An 18,327-nucleotide genomic window follows, 5' to 3' on the forward strand; every position below is an offset into this window, starting at 1 on the left:
CCATATAAATAGACAATATTGTTTTATCTATAAAGGAATAAAGCAATAGAAAAGATGGGCTTCTTTTTTCCACAATTTATGTGATTTTCAATTAAAAGGAAATTTCTAACTAGTGACACATTGTCTCCTTCCTAAATGTCAGTATGTTCAAAGCCAAATGACATATTGCAACTTGTCCCAAATATCTGTGTATCCTAAGCACACTGTGTCACCAAGACTGATCCAAAGACTTGATTTATGTTGCTGCCTGACAGATGATGTCTGCAAGGCATGCTGTCTAAATGGACTGTGCTCCGGCAGTTACCTTAGTCATCAATTCTCAGGGAATTAATGAGTATCATTCATCCCAATAATAGAAACCAAGGTCAGGGCCTCTTCCTTGCTCTGTAATTCCATTAGCATTGCACTGAATGCACTTAGGTCACAAGCTCTGCAGACCTTATCACTGAGCAAATGGAACTGCATCTTGTTTTCAGAGTGAATCCTCTCTGAGCACACCTCTTGTCATAGATGTGTTGTGTATCAACATTCAGTGCACTTACACATGTAGGGAAAACTCTGGTAAAGGAAGAGTGAGGCTGCCTTCGGCTGCCAAGAGTTTCGAGTACTGTTTTTATTACAGTACATGCCAATAGAAAACATTTGTAACAAAACTGTGTCAGTACTTCCAGCTGCTGAACATACACTTAAACTGTGTGCTCACTTGTATTTTATGCAAGTCACTCAGTCATTTGATGTGGCTACCATCGAATTTATTTCTGTTTTCATTCTTTTATTTTGATCTCTATTCTTTTATCTTAGTTTTTATTCTAAGTACCCTAATAAAGTTAAAATGGCCCTGAAACTAAGTTATTACCATGAGCAAGTAATTCTGTTTACAGTGAAACTTTCATCTTGAAGTCTCAACCAGCAAGCTTTTCTAAACTAAGTCTCACCAGTCATTCCCTTGCTTTTCGTAATTTAAATTGCTTTCAACCTCTAACACATCAAAAAAGAAGGTAGTAACCCCAAGGTTTGAAGCCACAGGGAAGGATTTGAACTGTGGCTTTGACACTTGTTTTCTCAACACTGAAGTTAGGATGATTATTATACTTTCACAGCTACTTCACACTATTGCTATAAGGATTTAAAGTAAGAGGGTTCTGCGGTGCCTGGAAATTAACAAGTAATAGCTTATCATTCTTGGGCATACAAATTATGTGTGTTGTGTGTGTGTGTGTGTGTGTGTGTGTGTGTGTGTGTGTGTGTGTGTGTAAATCTGTTTTGAAACATTTGGAGTTTTATGCTCAATAAATTTTAAATGATCTACAGTAATAGAGGAAAGCAGAGGCATAAATAAGTCAAAACAGAAAATCATCCAAACACCATTTGTATGTGTTTTGAAGTATTTTTAAATTTCATTTCAAATGTCAGAATTTCTAATATCCAAAGAAATTACTTCACACAAAGAAATGACACCATGATGTGAAGTCCTAACTAAACAGGATCTGAAGAGCTGTTCAATTTCCTCTGCTTTTCTCTCTTCTCCTCCCACTTTGCCTGTCAAAAGGCAGATGCAGCAAAGAACCTGCTTCAGGCAAAGTTCTTGTCTTCCACTCACCCTTGAATCGGGACCACTCATAAAGTGTTTAGTTCTTGGCTTACAGGCAGGCTGTACTCATCAAATAAAAGCACCAGATACTCAGGAAGCAAGTAATAGATTAGAGATCTGAGCCAGCAAAGTAAGAGACGCAGGGCGGTGGCTACACTCACTAACAGCAAAGGCTATTAAATCTGATAGACTAAGGTTCTAAGCCCTGTTTAGCATATGTGACCTTGGACTAATTAATAACTGCTATATGCCACAGTTTCCTCTACTGTAAACTTGTAATGACATCACATATTTCATATGATTTGTTAAGGAGTGTTTTTAAATGTATATATACTTTATATACATTTATATATATATATATATATATATATATATATATATATATATATATACACACACACATGTATATCATGTAGCACAGTGCTTGGCTCAGGTAGGTACTCATAAGAGGTAAGAAGAAAAACGGTTAATGATATTCAGTCAGTGTGAAAGTATGTGTGTATATGTGTGTAGGACTCAATGTAGGAGATTAGGAGATCTATATCATGCTGATTTCCCTTTAAATAATAAACTCTTAGAAGATGGTGTTTCCCTACTGAAACCTGCAACATCATCTTTTTTGTGAAATCAGATAAAATAAACTCTTGACCTCATCCAGTGTCTATCTAATCCACCAAACACATCTCTTTCATAATTGAAGTTATTTTTCTGTGTTGATGGTTAGAAGATATTGCTCTGTATAATCCTGTAGTAAGCAAAGTGTTCCTTCAATTCTAGCAGTATTACGGGTTTACCCCATGTGGAAAGAAACCAAGTTGGCAGCTACACACAGGCACACATACACCCCTCGGGAATGATAAGAGAAATATTTAAAAGATAATAGTAATAAAAAGAATGACAGTTAATATTTATAGATCCATTCTTACATGTCAGGCATTGTTCTGACTTTTCCTATGAAAACTCATTTAATTATCAGATGCAGTCTGTGACATCAGTGCTATTAGTGTACCAATTTTACTGTTGAAAAACAAACTCAGAGAAGTTAGGTAATTTTGCAGCGGCCACGGGAAAGATAACAATATATACACATGGCCAGGGAGACCAAATCATTTATGAGCCACCCATTCCAAGACACTGTTGAACGTGAAAGGGGGCAAAAACAGGAACTAAAGTTCACCCTTATTATGGTTGAAAACCATATACTTTGCAATGCCTACCTCATTTTTTAAAATCAGCACATTAATGAGTTCTTACTGTATTTCTACTTGAAAAAATATATTTATTGTCCTAAGATTCTAAGATGATCATTAACATGCTCTAGGTAAGGTGTTCTTCATTCAAGCCATTAGAGCTCATGGTAAATAAATATGTATCTCAGCTTCCAACATGATGAGTTTCACTTCAGGGACACAGGCTCAGCCAATATTTTCATATGCTATCTATAACCTTTCACAATAGAAGAATGAACAAGGTACTGGCTCATTAACTCACTAATTGTCCTTCCTTGCCATGGTTATTAGCTAACATTCTGCCTTTTGCTGTGAAGCATGTGCAAGATTGAGAGTTCAAGGAATAGACATCCCTGAAGCATACTGAATGGTGGGTTATGTCACTGCATCTTTCTGTAGATCAAGCAGTACCTGATTCCACAGGGAGAGCAACAACACAGAGTCATTGACAGGTTTCTGAGCAGGGGCTCACAGTCTTGAAGGGAGAAAGGAAAGAGAATGGGTTTCTAGATTGGTAGAAACTCCTTGAGGGAGTTTCCAGAAACACTGTATCCTACTGATGTCCACCCCAGAAATAGTTATCTTGGTAACTACTTGAACATTTACATTGAAATCATCCTGCCAGGAAAATCTGTATGCCCATATGTGTGGCTCTCCTCACACATATAAATAAATAATTAAAAGAAAATAAGTGGGCCAGGCACAGTGGCTCACACATGTAGTTCCAGCACTTTGGGAGGCCAAGGCAGGCAGATCACCTGAGGTAAGGAGTTTAAGACCAGCCTGGCCAACATGGTGAAACCCCATCTCTACTAAAAATACCAAAAACAAGGCATGGTGGCACACACCTATAATCCCAGCTACTTGGGAAGCTGAGGGCAGGAGAATGGCTTGAACCCAGAGGGCAGAGATTTCAGTGAGCCGAGGCTATGCCACTGCACTCCAGCCTGGGCAACAGAGCAAGACTCTGCCTCAAAAAAAAAAGAAAAAAAAAGAAGTGTACATTGTTTTTAAAAGACATATAACATTTTACCAAGCCTAAATATTTTTATATTTCAATATTTTGACATTTGGAGAGTATCTTATAGTCAATAGAGCATCATTATTTAGTTAGCAGTGTTTCCTCCCCGCCTCCCAACCCCTGGTGACATATAAAATAAAGGTGTGTCTTACTATCCACGGCATTGCATATTTGATAAAATGCATTATATATCAGACATTAGCAAGATATCAGCACCGTGTAAAGGGAAATCAGAAAGAAGAGGTAAGATGTGACAACACACCAACCTTTAAAGCTTAGTACATGAGTGGGAAGTTGGTTATAACTTCTTTACGAAGTAGCTACTACCCATATTAACACATATTTCTTTTCTTCCTTGTTTTCTCTTCTCAATAAAATAAAATGGAAGAAATTAAATTTCTGTCATTTATTATAGCTCTCTTAAATTGTTGATTATTGTCTCTAGAATATGAGTTCATGGGGCACAAATATCCCTAGCAGCATCTTAGAAATTCACCTCCTGCCTAGACATTCTAATTGAGATGAGCCCCAGTAAGGCCCAAATCGCTGTCTTTTTAACTCTTGGTTAATTATGACCAATCTGAAGTTTGAGAACTCCTGGTCTGTGTTTGGAATTGGCCTATCACTGCAAAGGACTTGAATTTAGAAACTCTGGTCTCAGTAGTATGCACAGGACCCCATTTGAGAGAAATCAGTGTGATTTCAAAAGGCAAATATACTGACAAAGGAAGGAATTCTGACATTGCATTGTTTCCTTTGGGGCTGGGACTGAAAGAACATGTATTTGTGATGTCCCTGATACCTATTTCTGTTGGGGTTTTTTTAGCTGTGCCCCATAAAATCGGACGCATCATTGATGGGAGTCCTGCAGATCGCTGTGCAAAACTAAAAGTGGGAGACCGGATCCTAGCAGTGAATGGCCAGTCTATCATCAACATGCCTCACGCTGACATCGTGAAGCTCATCAAGGATGCAGGTCTTAGTGTCACCCTTCGCATCATTCCTCAGGAGGGTGAGTGCCTGAGGCAGCCTTGCAGAGAGGCAGTCAACACACGGACACACTCACCGGCTGTTGTCAGCCTGCCTGCCAGGGTCATGGAGTGCACCTGCCTGCCGTCAGTGTGGCGTCAGAGTGTCAGAGGTTGATTATTATTTCCACCTTTGCAAAAACTCACACTCAGTTGTAATCCATATCCTGTTTACTCAGTACCTGTTTCATTCAGAGGTCAAGATATATGGCATTCCAGGCCACATAGAGTGAATTCTGAGACACCAGGTTATTCAGTTATTCTGTGTGGGCCCCCGTTTTTATGGTTATATTAAGTCAGAACTCATTCAACAGAGGTGACAGAGTTATAAATCTGAAAAAAAAATTTGTGTTAACAGTAAATCTCTAGAGGATTCTTCAAAGTCAGATTGGTTTTGAAAAACGTGAAGTTTTGTAGTGTAAGAAGAGCTCATTTAGAAAATGTTGCATCTGATAAGAATTTAAAATTCCCACTGAGCCTTTTGAATTTGTCTATACAAGGACTCCCTCCTGAGGCTCAAAACAGTAGTGAACAGTACAATTCATAACCATGCCCTAAAGGGTCATGGAGCTGTGAACATCACTGTACCATCAGTTCACCATTTCCAGAGACAGTGGGTCCGTGACTTGTTTCTGGCTGCTGACTCATCAATGATATTGAAGAATTCTATTTCTGGAGCTCACTGATGAATGTTCCACACAGAGGCTGATGGGCTCACTCAACTTGCTACCCTTTGTTTTATTCAGCCCCCAATTCCATTTTAGGAGTATCTGACATGCAGGCACCAAATGGTTAAACAGCCACTTGACTTTAAATATAAAACAGTAGTTCTCAATAGGGGTGGTTTTATCCCTCCAGGGGACATTTGGCAAAGTCTGGAGGTATTTTTGACTGTCCTGATTGGGGTGGGCAGGCTGCTGGCATCTAGTGGGTGGAGGCCAAGAATGCTGCCAACCATCCTAAAATACACAGGACAGCTGCCCAATGGAAAGAATCACCCAACCCAAAATGCCTACAGTGCTGAGGCAGGGAAATCCTGATAGAAATGGAGAAGACATTAAAAGATTTGGACTATGGGGAATAAAAGGGGAAGAAAAGTTTGCAGAAGAATGCTAAAGATTACCTCCCTTTTCTTACCCAATCATAAAAAGAGACAGAGAAAAGAAAATGACCACGCTTTTTTTAAAGCTACTGTCTGCTACTAAAGCAGACACCAATATGTATAAACTATTCAATGGAAATTAACTGCAAACAAGGCTGCTCACTGAAAATCTAAATGCTTCCCAGTTTTCCGAGTCTGGAACGTGTCTGTTGGGCCCTTATGCCAATATATAGAGTCAATTTCAGTTGAAAATCTGATGTTATTAGGAAAGAAATCTGGAAGTAGTTATTTAAGAACAGTTTTGTGAATCTTCCTGTGTCCATTTTTTCTTCTTTTTTCTTTCTGGAGAAATGTGGAGTCCAGTGGGCTATGAGGCAATAAGACTGACAAGGGATGAGGAAAAGATTGTAAAAAGCATTTTCCTTTTTATGGTTCATTCCTTATCCACACTTTGAAAGACTCTTCAGACTGTTTATTACAAGTAAAATGTGGTGGCAGATCCATTTGCGAAAATAGAATATGTGTTACTGCTTAGTCCTTTGAATTATTTTTTTTCAAAGTTTTACGGGGTTTTTCGGTAATCTTTTCTTCTGGCAGAATGACAAGATACTGTTTATAACCTTGTTGCGCAGTGATCATTAATGAAAGAATACAGATATCGGAAGTGGTATTAGAACTTGATAATAGGTGTTCACCTGCTATCTAAACACCTAACAGAAACAGAAATAACCAAAGCCTGACCCATCTGCAGAGGCAACGTCAACACCTCTGATCACCTCTTTCCCCTTATCAATGCTAACCTGACTTCATCTGGTGCTTTGGTTCTCCATCGCAGAGCTCAACAGCCCCACCTCGGCACCCAGCTCAGAGAAGCAGAGTCCCATGGCGCAGCAGAGTCCCCTGGCACAGCAGAGTCCCCTGGCACAGCCAAGCCCAGCCACTCCCAACAGCCCCGTCGCCCAGCCAGCACCACCTCAACCACTTCAGCTGCAAGGCCATGAAAATAGGTAAAGTTTCCTCTGACTTTTGTGATTCTGAGAGGCAAGGGGCTGGGGAGAGGAGGGAGCATTTGCAGACAGTACAGGACAGGCAGAGAGATTTTTCATAAAGTAGAAATCGCTGTGTACACCTATGTGTGATTTTGAGGTTGTGTGTGTGTGTTATAGATATGGTTTTATTAGTAAAGATAGCTGAGTGTCTGTCCTTCACAAAGAGAGACGCCTTCCTGAAGAAATGGTGAGCAGTTGCAGATGAGTAGGGCTTAACAGTTGAAGAGTGTGTTAAAGGGAGTCCAGAGTGAAAAACATACTCAAAGGCCCTCTGGCAGGAGTGAGCATGCAGCATGAAAGATAGAAAGACAGCCAATATAGGGGTGGCAGAGGGAGAAGTGTATGATGTCAGATGTAGCCAGTGAGGGTGGCCAGGGCCCTCCCTAAAAAGCCTCATAAGCATGATTGTTCAATGTTTTGATCTTTAAGTGCAGTGGACTTTAAAGGGTCTTAAGCAGACGACTGATATCATTGGATTTGCTTTATAAGAAGGCCTCTCAGTCTGCCCTGCAGAGAGCAGACAGGAAGCTGGTGGGGTAAATGCAGGTTAAGCAGTTAGGAGTTGGCTGCAGATGTCCACTGAACCATGAAGGTCATGACTAAGAGAATGCTGAAGGATTTGTAGGCATTATTAAGTATTAGCAGCCAAGTGTGGTGGTTCACGCCTATAATCCCAGCACTTTGAGAAGCCAAGGTGTGAGGATTGCTTGAGCCCAGGAGTTCAAGACCAGCCTAAGCAACATGGTAAAACCCCATCTCTACAAAAAATACAAAAACTAGCCAGTCATAGTGGTACTCGCCTATAGTTACAGCCACTTGGGAGGCTGAGGCAGGAGAACCACTTGAGCCCAGGAGGCAGAGGTTGCAGTGAGCTGAGAACATTTCCATTGCACTCCAGCCTGGGTGACAGAGTGGGACTCTGTCTCAATAATAAAATAAATTAGCATTTTTACTGAGTAATAATCTTACATCCTCCTACTCACAATCTAATGAGGTTCTTCTATTCCACACATAGCATTCAAGATAGGCACCATAGACTAATGAATAAGACACTTTGAACTTCCAGAAAAACAATGTCATAAGAACAACACTGTCTTCTCATTGTGACTTGTAAATAACAAGGATCCTGGGTTGGGTTGAGCCATTAAAGAAAAAGATGAAGACATGTTCCCATGATGCTTTCTCCCTTTTCGTGGGAGAAAAACAACAACTCACAGAAACACTTCTGCATACAAACCCCTCACTGGCCTTTTTCATGATTCTAATGTTTTCTGAACATTTGCTTCCCATCCCTCTCCTCCCATGATGGTGAAGATGAAGTGAGACTCTGTTTTGATTCCCAGAACTCTCTGGGTTCATCATTCACATTGTTGCAAAGCAAACACTGTTCCTTGTGCCACAGGTGGCATTTCTACAAAGCCTCATTCTACTGATTTCCCATTTGCTTTCATAGAAAATAAATGTCTGGTTGCCCTCAGCTGCTTATGTTTTTAATATGTGCAAGGAAGAGAAAAGCCCCATAAAGCAAATGATGCAGAAGTGAGAATGTGACAATCCATAAGAAGGGTAGGTCCTAGGTGTCTCATTAATGAGCCTCAGATGCGTTTGCTCTTGCCGTGTATCACTGTGACAGATTGCACTGGCTTTCCCCAGAATTCATCTTAGACTCAAGAGGAAGGACTTGAGCGCCCCAGCAGTCCCCAAGCCAGCTTCAGGCTCTTCTTGCTGTGGTCAATTAATCTTGCAGCCACATTGCATTCTCCTTTCCAGAGTTGGATTTCCCTGGACATGGCTCTTGCTTCCAGGCATGGGTGGGTGAGCTCATCCCTGGCATGCTATAGCCCTGAGGGGAGAACCACAGCTGGATACAGCCACTGTCATATCTCATCTGCCACCAGCTCACAACTGGGATACCTTGTTCCCTATCACAGAAGCAGTGGTCTCTGGACATCCTTACTGCAGAATGAAATATTCCTAACTCTGGGATTCACAGGTGAACCTAATCCAAATGTTTATAAGTCACCAACATATTTGCCCAGAGTTTAAGGTATTTTTCTGCTTCTACTACTACATTGCTTCTAAGGTATTTTGCTTCGATTACTGTATTAACAGCTTAGGAAGTGCTCATTCCAACTCTAGGGCCCTTTATTGGCCCTCGGGTCTACTGGCTGAACTCTGTGATTCCTGGTGGTGGCTCATTTATATATGAATGAAGAGGTTCAGTAATCTTAACAGGTACCAGAAACATTTTTCCTAATTACATTTAAAGATATCCATGGTATCAGAGGGAAAACTCTTTGCCATTTTTTTAGGTCAGGCTGGAGATGTCTCTAAGACAGTTTATAAGCCAAGTGCATAGTATGAATTTCCTGTTTCTCCGTTTGTCCAAGGAGTGTCCACCTACATGTCAAATTGAGCCAGTTCTCATATTAGAGCGGGACAAAATAAAATGGCAGTCTGCTTGCAAATGTCTATGTTGTGAGTTAGAATGAATGATATTTTTTGACTTCCTATGACACCATACACCTCTCCCCATTTCTTTTCTTTTTGAGACGGAGTTTCGCTCTTATTACCCAGGCTGGAGTGCAATGGCGCGATCTCGGCTCACCGCAACCTCCGCCTCCTGGATTCAGGCAATTCTCCTGCTTCAGCCTCCCGAGTAGCTAGGATTACAGGCACGCGCCACCATGCCCAGCTAATTTTTTGTATTTTTAGTAGAGACGGGGTTTCACCACGTTGACCAGGATGGTCTCGATCTCTTGACCTCGTGATCCACCCGCCTCGGCCTCCCAAAGTGCTGGGATTACAGGCGTGAGCCACCGCGCCCGGCCACCTCTCCCCATTTCTCAGTCTTTTAACATTTTTGGGGTGTGTGCTCAGGAAAAACACTATTCAAGGAGAAGCATTTATTGAAAACAACGGAAGAGCCGTTATGGAATATATTTCAAAACTAAGTATAAATAGCAGAGTTCACCTTCTCTAGCACAGGCAATTGATATTTGCAGTTTAATTGGCAAGGTCAGTGAAAGACCATTGGAAACTGACTTATTTCACAGACTCTGAACTCTAGATGCACAGGACTGGAAGTGATTCTTGAAGGGCCACATGATATGTGCATTCTTAACATGGGCAGCATTTCTTTGTTCTGGAACTTTTTCATACCACAAAAACCTGCTAGAATGTACCATTTGCAATCTGGTTTTTATCATTTCTAAAGTCTCTTCAGCAATGGAACTAATAGCTATGAAGGGTTATATTGATGATCTTCTTTCAGAAGTAAAAGAACTTAAGAGAGCCAGTTTTTAAAAATAGTCCTGAGTTTTCTTTAAAGTGTTTCACACATCCAATGCAACATAATTTTTGTCCTAGCTGGTATATTATTCACTTAAAAGTTAGAAACATTCATTAAAAAAATTAGTATGTTTTTCTTATTAAAGAATTCTTCAATGTGTAGTTCAATTTAAAATCCTGACACAAAACACTGTGTAGAATATAGTTTGAATGCTTGACAGCCTGGACGAGTGTGTTGAAAGTTTCAACTGCTCCTATTTTAGTCATTTGTGTTACTTTGGGGGAGATTCTTACATTTCACCCTCTTTTTCCATATCTCGAGACACATCTGGTTAAATATTGAGCACACAATGGATATTGCATATTAATACCACACAGATCATGGAAATAAAGTGACTGTGATAACTTAAAACACTGTGACATCCAAACCACCAAGCAAGCTATTTCCAGAAAGGAACCAACACACACTGGCAAATGTCACCCAGTTCAATTCCTTTTGTTTAATGCATGCATTTGCATAGCTAAGCATCTTATTCAAAGCATATTTTAAATAATTCTATTCTCAGCATGCATGCTCCCAGTAGGCAAGTGGACAACTGAGGTATAAAGCAAAGCCAAAATTATGCAGCTCACAAAAGGAATGCCTCTCCTCTGCAGGGTTAAGTAATAAATGGGACCTACTCAAAGAGTTGATTAAAATAACCACATTACTAACCCCCTTCTAAGAGCCCCAAATAAACACATCTGTTGCCATGCACTTTCAGTATGCCCTCACCAAATATTAGATTACACTAATGGCAATTGTTCAGGCAAGTGATTTTTAAAAACACTTAATACTAATCAGCATCAGTGAGACCATAAGCCAGTAAAAAAAAAAAAATACATCTAGACTTAAAGGTGAGAATTCTACTGGTTTGCACCAGTTGTCCTGACACATTTGAGCTTTTACTTGCTGCTAAAGATTTTCTCAATTCCTCATACCTTCCAATTAATTTTAGATAAAATTATTACCATGTAGAATGTACTTTTTCAATCTACCTACATCCCTGGATAGCTCATTATAGACTGTTGCCATGGCAATAGGCAGTGAACAACAGAATTAAGTGTCCTCCATACCATGGTGATAATTTTTCAGTTCACCTTATTAATGATCCCATAATGGTAGGGATTGGCTATTTCTTTTGAAACTAGTAACCTCCTCAGCTTAAAGCAGTTTGGATCACAAAACAATGCTAAACTCCCAGCTCTGGTCTCTGTGTTTATTTCATTAGTAACTAATATCTAGAAGCAAGAAAGAGATACATGTTAGACACAACATTTTTGCCTTCTCTTCCATCTTATGGCCACCGTAGTATCTGATGCTAATCCTTATAGCTATGGTATAGTATTTAAGCCTCTGTGTAATATGTTTCCAATTTTACCAATGATCCAATGACTTGTCACTTATTAGTAGTTGGTTATTATATTTTACCATCACTCCTTTAACCTCTGTAAAATATTCAAGAAGACCCAACTCAGCAGGTTAAAATAGCCTTAATTGTGTATTTGTAACGTATTTACAGATCACTTCAATCATGCTTTTATAAAGTAATGAATGATCTACCAAGGGGTGTGTGTGAGAGAAAAAAGTGAGAGTGAGAGAGGAAGGTTGGTGTACTGCTGTTAAGACAGGCTGATTTTGGGGGATGTATGGTTTAGTACTTCAATCCCTAGATTTGCTGTGGCTGTACAGTTTTCAAATAGCCAAAGTCAAAGAGGAACATCCATGAGTCCTTTTCCACAAGGTTCTGGTTGAGCCACCATTTTTACCTTGACTTCTTAAAGAGCCATATGAAAAGTATACAATGTGGCATTTGTCACAGATTTTTAAATAATATTTATTTAATCTTTTCATAATCCTGAACATGCAACAGGACCACCGAGAGGAGTGGCTTGTGTGAGCTGTCGTGGCTTGTATGGCTGGACAACCTCTGGAGGCCATGTGATCATTCTAGTCTCCTTAGAATGCACCTGAGTTACAAGCAAATCCCATTTCCATTGATTTAGTTACAGGTCAGAAGTGAAAGCAAGGCAAGATGTGAAACCAGACATCCGACAGCCTCCCTTCACAGACTACAGGCAGCCTCCGCTGGACTACAGGCAACCCCCGGGAGGCGATTACCAGCAGCCCCCGCCCTTGGACTACAGACAGCCTCCCCTGCTGGACTACAGGCAGCACTCCCCCGACACCAGGCAGTACCCTCTGTCGGACTACAGGCAGCCCCAGGTACCTCCTCCCCGAGAGCAGGGTGGGCCCTGACCAAGGCTTCCAGAGAACTGCAAGGAATGAAATTGAAGCAGAGACAGAGGAAAGTGTACCTGTCTGGGATAGAGAGCTGCAGTTCTATTCCTAGCTCTGATAACATCGGGGTAACACCTGCATTCCCAAACACATGCTGGATAAATAAATTATTTCAGAATAAACCAGGACAATAGATAAATAAATAAATAGTGGATTAGTAGTAATGGAATGAACTAATCCCTGCTAATCACTAGCTAACTCCCTGTATATTTCCTTGTCAAGGTATCTAAAATGCTCTAAGCTGGGACCTCTGAGAGAAAGGAAACTTTATAGATGCTAGTACTAGAGCTATTTTAGGTCCATAGTTTTTTACATGGCCCCCACCTGCCTTTCTGTGATAAAGGGCCAAGCCCCTGCACATAAGGGTAAGACTAGGCCTGGCTTTGCAATACAGAGTGTAGCCTGTGCAACAGCCAACGACTTTCTGTCTACACAACCAGTGGCATGTTTGTTATGATTATTTGTTGATGCACTTCGTGTCAACTTCCTTTACTTCTCTGAGATTCAGTTTCCTAAAGGGTGGGTCTTCCTCACCACAGGCCAGGGTGAGGATTTGACATTTATGAAAAGAGTCCAGAGCAGAGTTTGGTATCTAGAAAATATTTCCTGCTTCATAACTACATATCAAGATATAAATTAAATACAATCTCAACTCTATCAGATTACATTGTGTTTTATTATGAATTGAAGATCACCTTTATCCTCAAAGCTTTTAAGAATAGTGAAGATCAGAGAATCTTGCACATATTGCATTTTAAGTAAAAGAGAAATTGATTTTGTACATTCCAACTTGATATTCAATAGTCTGTGAAACTGAGAGATCTATCAGATGCCACTAAATTTCACTTCAGCAAACTCTGTAATTTACATACACACATGCACATACACACACACCTGACATTTATTTATCATGCTCAACAGCAGTGAATGAGAAAAATCAAAGGAGAGGTGATATCATTCAAGCCTATCGGTAATCATTCCACATTTGCCAAGTAAGCTGATGAATACCAGAGTAAACAAACTACACAGTAATTCTTTGATGACCAAGTAACTGTGCTGTGGTCTGCTCAAACCTTTGGAATTTTGTCTTGCATTTGGATAGTTCATAAAGTCAGATTACTACTTCTCCCATCATCATGTCATTTGGAATACACTAAGAGAGAGAAGGAGAACACAGAGACCAGCCACAGAAGCTTCTCTGACACTAAACAATTGTCTATTCCATTTTCTCCCCCACCCCAAAGGATTTTGATTATTTCACTGTGGACATGGAAAAAGGAGCCAAAGGATTTGGATTCAGCATTCGTGGAGGAAGGGAATACAAAATGGATTTGTATGTGTTGAGATTGGCAGAAGATGGACCAGCAATAAGGAATGGGAGAATGAGGGTAAGAACAGTCTCTTTTTATAGAATTGCTTAATTCTGAAAGAAAACCCCACTGCGGCATTCGAAGAGTGCTGAAGCATGCTGTCAGACAGAGCTGCTGCAGGTCTGCCTTCCTTCTAGTTCATGACCCAGTTTCTTAAAGGTTTGGCCAAATGCTATTTTATAATATCGCTCATTCTCATGTTTCTGCTTATGACCTTCTAATTGATTAAACCTCAATAGAGCACTATTTTTCTAAAGAGCAAATGAAAGAAAATGGAGAAAGTATAGAAATCTAAAAAATAGCTTGAAAAGGAAACATTATTGCTCCATAATTCTTTCTATGGTTTGATGATTCTGTTTTCATTAAGGTTGAATCTTTTGAAATTTATTTTTAGTTTTGTGCTTTTTCCCCCATATTGATTAATCATATGCTTTTGCAGGACTTTTTGGAAATGTTTCCTTTGTGTTGACTGGTCTTTTGGTTTGATACTGGGAAGACAGAAGCATTAGGAGAAAAAGGGATTTGACTTCTTGGATACAGGTTGTTCTTAAAAATGACAGCAGGAGGCTGGCATGGTGGCTCATGCCAGTAATCCCAGCACTTTGGGAGCCCAAGGCAGATGGATCACAAGGTCAGGAGTTCAAGATCAGCCTGACCAACACAGTGAGACCCCGCCTCTACTAAAAAAAAAAAAATACAAAACTTAGCCAGGTGTGTTGGCAAGTGCCTGTAATCCCAGCTACTCAGGAGACTGAGGCAGGAGAATCGCTTGAACCTGGGAGGCAGAGGTTGCAGTGAGCGGAGAGGTTGCAGTGAGCCAAGATGGCACCACTGCACTCCAGCCTGGGCGACACAGTGAGACTCCATCTCAAAAAAAAAAAAAAAAAAAAAAAATGATGGCAGCTAGAAATTTTCCAATTAGAGTGTAAGTTGAGAATGGATTTTTTCATTTAATAATTACTTTGAGGCATCTGATTGATGAGTAACTAATTCTTCATTTAAGGGTCTAAAACAAAGCTTGTTAACAAAACATCAGAGAGTCTTTACTTTCTCTTTCTTTCTCTCTTTCTCTCTCTCTGTGTGTGTGTGTGTGTGTGTGTGTGTGTGTGTGTGTGTGTGTGTAAAATCTAGGATTTATTCTTGACCTTCCTCCTAGCTCTTTAAGTTAATACAGAAAAGCGGTGGCTTTGGGATTCTGGAACCTCGGATTCTTGCGCAGAGCCTCACCAACGAATTTTCCCTGTTGGCTGAATCTGTTATTTCTACCACCATGTCTACATATCTATGATACTCATTTCCAAGTCAGGGGATTAGCCACAGTACAAAAACAGAAAGTATGCACATCATGCTTGGTTTCTCCTTCTCACCACACTCCTTTGACAGCTGTGAACTATCTGAGTTGGAATTTAAACCCAGGCAGGGCTGACACCAAAGACTGGCAGCCCCTGCCCTGATCTAGCACCAGCTTCCTCTTACCTGTCTAACCCTGGTTTGAAGATGGGCCTCCACATGGTTTCCTGGCTCTACAACTTCCCTATCACACAGAAGGGCATTTTCCCAACCTACTGTAAAGCCAGTTCACAAGTGGTTAAGTAAAAAAAAATTAATTGTCACAGTGCAGGTGAAACACAGCAGGAAAACCATGAGCGAAATGGCCAGAGCCCTGTGAGAGATAGAGGCCCACAGTGGACTGCAGGGCTGGTCTCCGTAGGTTACAAACAGTGGCTATGTATTTTATCAAGGGGTCCACATGACTCACTGCTGGATATATACAATACTCTCAAGGCAAAGAAGCCTAAATAGAGAAATACTCTTACAGGAAAAAGATTCCTCTTTCTTACAGAATTTAAGCCAGAGCAATGGTTCTCAGCATAGTTCCTGACATCGGCATCACCTGGAAACTTGGTAGAAATGCAGATTCTCGAGGCCCACCCCAGACCTGCTGAATCAGAAACGCTAGGAGTAGGATCACCCACCAGGCTATGTTTTAGGAAACCCTCCAGTTGGATCTCTGAGGTTTTACCTTCCGAGGTTTTTTATAGATACTTGTGTCAACTGCAATCCAAAAATATTACATGAAAATTTTCAGAAATAAACAATTTATAAATTTTAAATTGTGCAGCATTCTGAGTAGTGTGCTGAAATGTTGTCCTTCCCAGAAGGGGACACAGTCCTTTATCCACACTGTAGATGTTACCTGCCCATTGGTCACTCAATAGCCCTCTCGATTATCAGATTGACTGTCATGCTGTCACACTGCCCGTGTTCAAGTAACCCTTATTTTACTTAATAATGGCCCCAAACTGCAAGAGTAGTGAAGCTGGCATTTTGTTCTAATCATTCTTTTCTTTTATTGTTGTTGATCCTTTACTGTGCCTGATTTGTAAATTAAAATTTATCATAGATATAGATAGGGAAAATAGTGTATGTAGGGTTACTTCTACCTGTGATTTCAGGCATCCACTGGAGATCTTGGAATATCTCCAAGTGGTATGAGGGGTAACTACTGTATTTACTTTATGAAAAAGCCAGTGGAGAAAAGCAAGCTTTGACTTTAATAATTATACTATATGCTGGGGTCTACTGGGGGGAAAAGGGGAGGGCCAGTGGGAGGGGGAGGTGGGGAGGGATAGCCTGGGGAGAAATGCCACATGTGGGTGAAGGGGAGAAGGAAAGAAAAGCACACTGCCATGTGTGTTCCTACGCAACTGTCTTGCATGCTCTGCTCACGTACCCCAAAACCTAAAATCCAATAAAAAATTGAAAAAATAAATAAATAAATAAATACAATAATTATACTATATGGTTTTCAACATCAGTTAATACTGATGTATTAAAAGTTGAATAGACAAAACAAAACACAATCTGTGAATGAAGAAAATAAGGGGAATAGTAAATAGAGATGTGTATCATTTTCATGTCTGATTGCTTTTCTTCAGTCACTCAAGAAGGCTAATGTTGGCTGGGTGTGCTGACTCACACCTGTAATCCCAGCACTTTGGGAGGCTGAGGCAGGTGGATCACAAGGTCAAGAGATTGAGACCATCGTGGCCAACATGGTGAAACCCCGTCTCTACTAAAAAATACAAAAATTAACTGGGCGTGGTGGCGCGCACCTGTAGTCCCAGCTACTCGGGAGTCTGAGGCAGGAGAATTGCTTGAACCCAAGAGGCAGAGGTTGCAGTGAGCCAAGATCACACCACTGCACTCCAGCCTGGTGCCTGGCAACAGAGCAAGACTCAGTCTCAAAAAAAAAAAAAAAAGAAGGCTAACGTCATAATAGAAACACAATGGATAGTCAGGTTTTAAGGAAAAGTATAATAAATTATTGGAAAATATTACTGTATCTCTTTGTAAAAAGAAGACTTAGGTTTGTAAAATAGTCTAATAAAATTGGGAGGGATGAATTTTTCATAGCCAGTGAATAAATCTCTGATACAAAGTTCCTGGGAATATAACCTCATTAAGCACAGAAACTAAATAGAAAACACAGGCAAAAAATAATGAACATAAAAAATAATATTAGAGAAGCTCAGTAAAACAGGAAAGGTAAGAAATCAGGAGACATTTGGAGGGAAAGAATAGAAATTCCAAGTGCTTACATAAAAATCTGAGAGTCAAGTTAAAAGAAGATCTGAAAGGAGATCAAGTTTGCTCTTAAAATGGTAAAAGATTTCCCTGTTTCCATAAAAGTATAATATAGTTTGCATTTCCATAAAATGTATTTTTATGATGAAAAAGAACATCATTTCATAACTGTATCACCTGCAGCTGGGCACCATTTGTATATGCCTAGTTAGCATCACATAAGCTTATTTATAAAATGGTTTACCTACTTTCTGAAACTCACATGATGCAAAAGTCTGCTTGCAGTGGGCTTTGGAATGACCTAAAACATTTTATTCAACTAATCAATGCACAAAAAAGATACCACTTGCCCATCTTTTTTTAATGGAAAGCAACTTTCTCTGAAATTAGCTTATTTTAAATTTGTCACCTTTCCCTCCATGGGCCAGACATAACTAGTCAAATACAAAAGTCACCTGGTTTATATATTATTCTTATTAAACATAAAACCATTTACAAAGAATATTTCTAACATATGTAATAGGTATAAATAATAACAATGATTCAAGGACGCATGAACCTATAGCACAGCTTAAAAACAGAATATTACAAAGCTCCCATGATTTCATTCTCCTCCCACTCTCCAGCCCTCAAAGAGAACCATTTTCCTAAATAAAGCACTTGGCATTTCTTCTATTGTTACCACAGATGTGTGTATCTCTCAACTATATCATTTGG

The 18,327-nt window shown here is 40.0% G+C and overlaps 1 protein-coding gene and 1 long non-coding RNA gene across 47 annotated transcripts in view; one reads left to right on the forward strand and one right to left on the reverse strand.

Moving 5' to 3' along the window:
• MAGI2 (membrane associated guanylate kinase, WW and PDZ domain containing 2) overlaps nucleotides 1-18,327 on the forward strand; it is a 1,508,583-nt gene that overhangs the window by 1,386,885 nt on the left and 103,371 nt on the right. For 36 of the 45 annotated variants that reach the window (XR_004728308.3, XM_035254988.3, XM_035254993.3 and 33 more), the window contains 4 exons: nucleotides 4,668-4,853; nucleotides 6,807-6,978; nucleotides 12,358-12,577; nucleotides 13,897-14,040. Coding sequence is in view for 44 of the 45 variants with exons in the window: in XM_035254988.3 (XP_035110879.1) it covers nucleotides 4,668-4,853; nucleotides 6,807-6,978; nucleotides 12,358-12,577; nucleotides 13,897-14,040 (722 nt within the window). In the remaining variant the exon portion in view is untranslated. The remainder of the gene's footprint in view (nucleotides 1-4,667; nucleotides 4,854-6,806; nucleotides 6,979-12,357; nucleotides 12,578-13,896; nucleotides 14,041-18,327) is intronic. The other 9 variants (XM_035254996.3, XM_078343013.1, XM_078343014.1 and 6 more) reach the window with 1 other exon arrangement.
• The window catches only part of LOC144578385 (uncharacterized), a 285,723-nt gene that overhangs the window by 187,552 nt on the left and 79,844 nt on the right, over nucleotides 1-18,327 (reverse strand). The gene's annotated exons all lie outside the window — the stretch shown is intronic.

The sequence above is a fragment of the Callithrix jacchus genome, chromosome 11 (genome assembly GCF_049354715.1).
Source record: "Callithrix jacchus isolate 240 chromosome 11, calJac240_pri, whole genome shotgun sequence".
Lineage (NCBI taxonomy): Eukaryota > Metazoa > Chordata > Mammalia > Primates > Cebidae > Callithrix > Callithrix jacchus.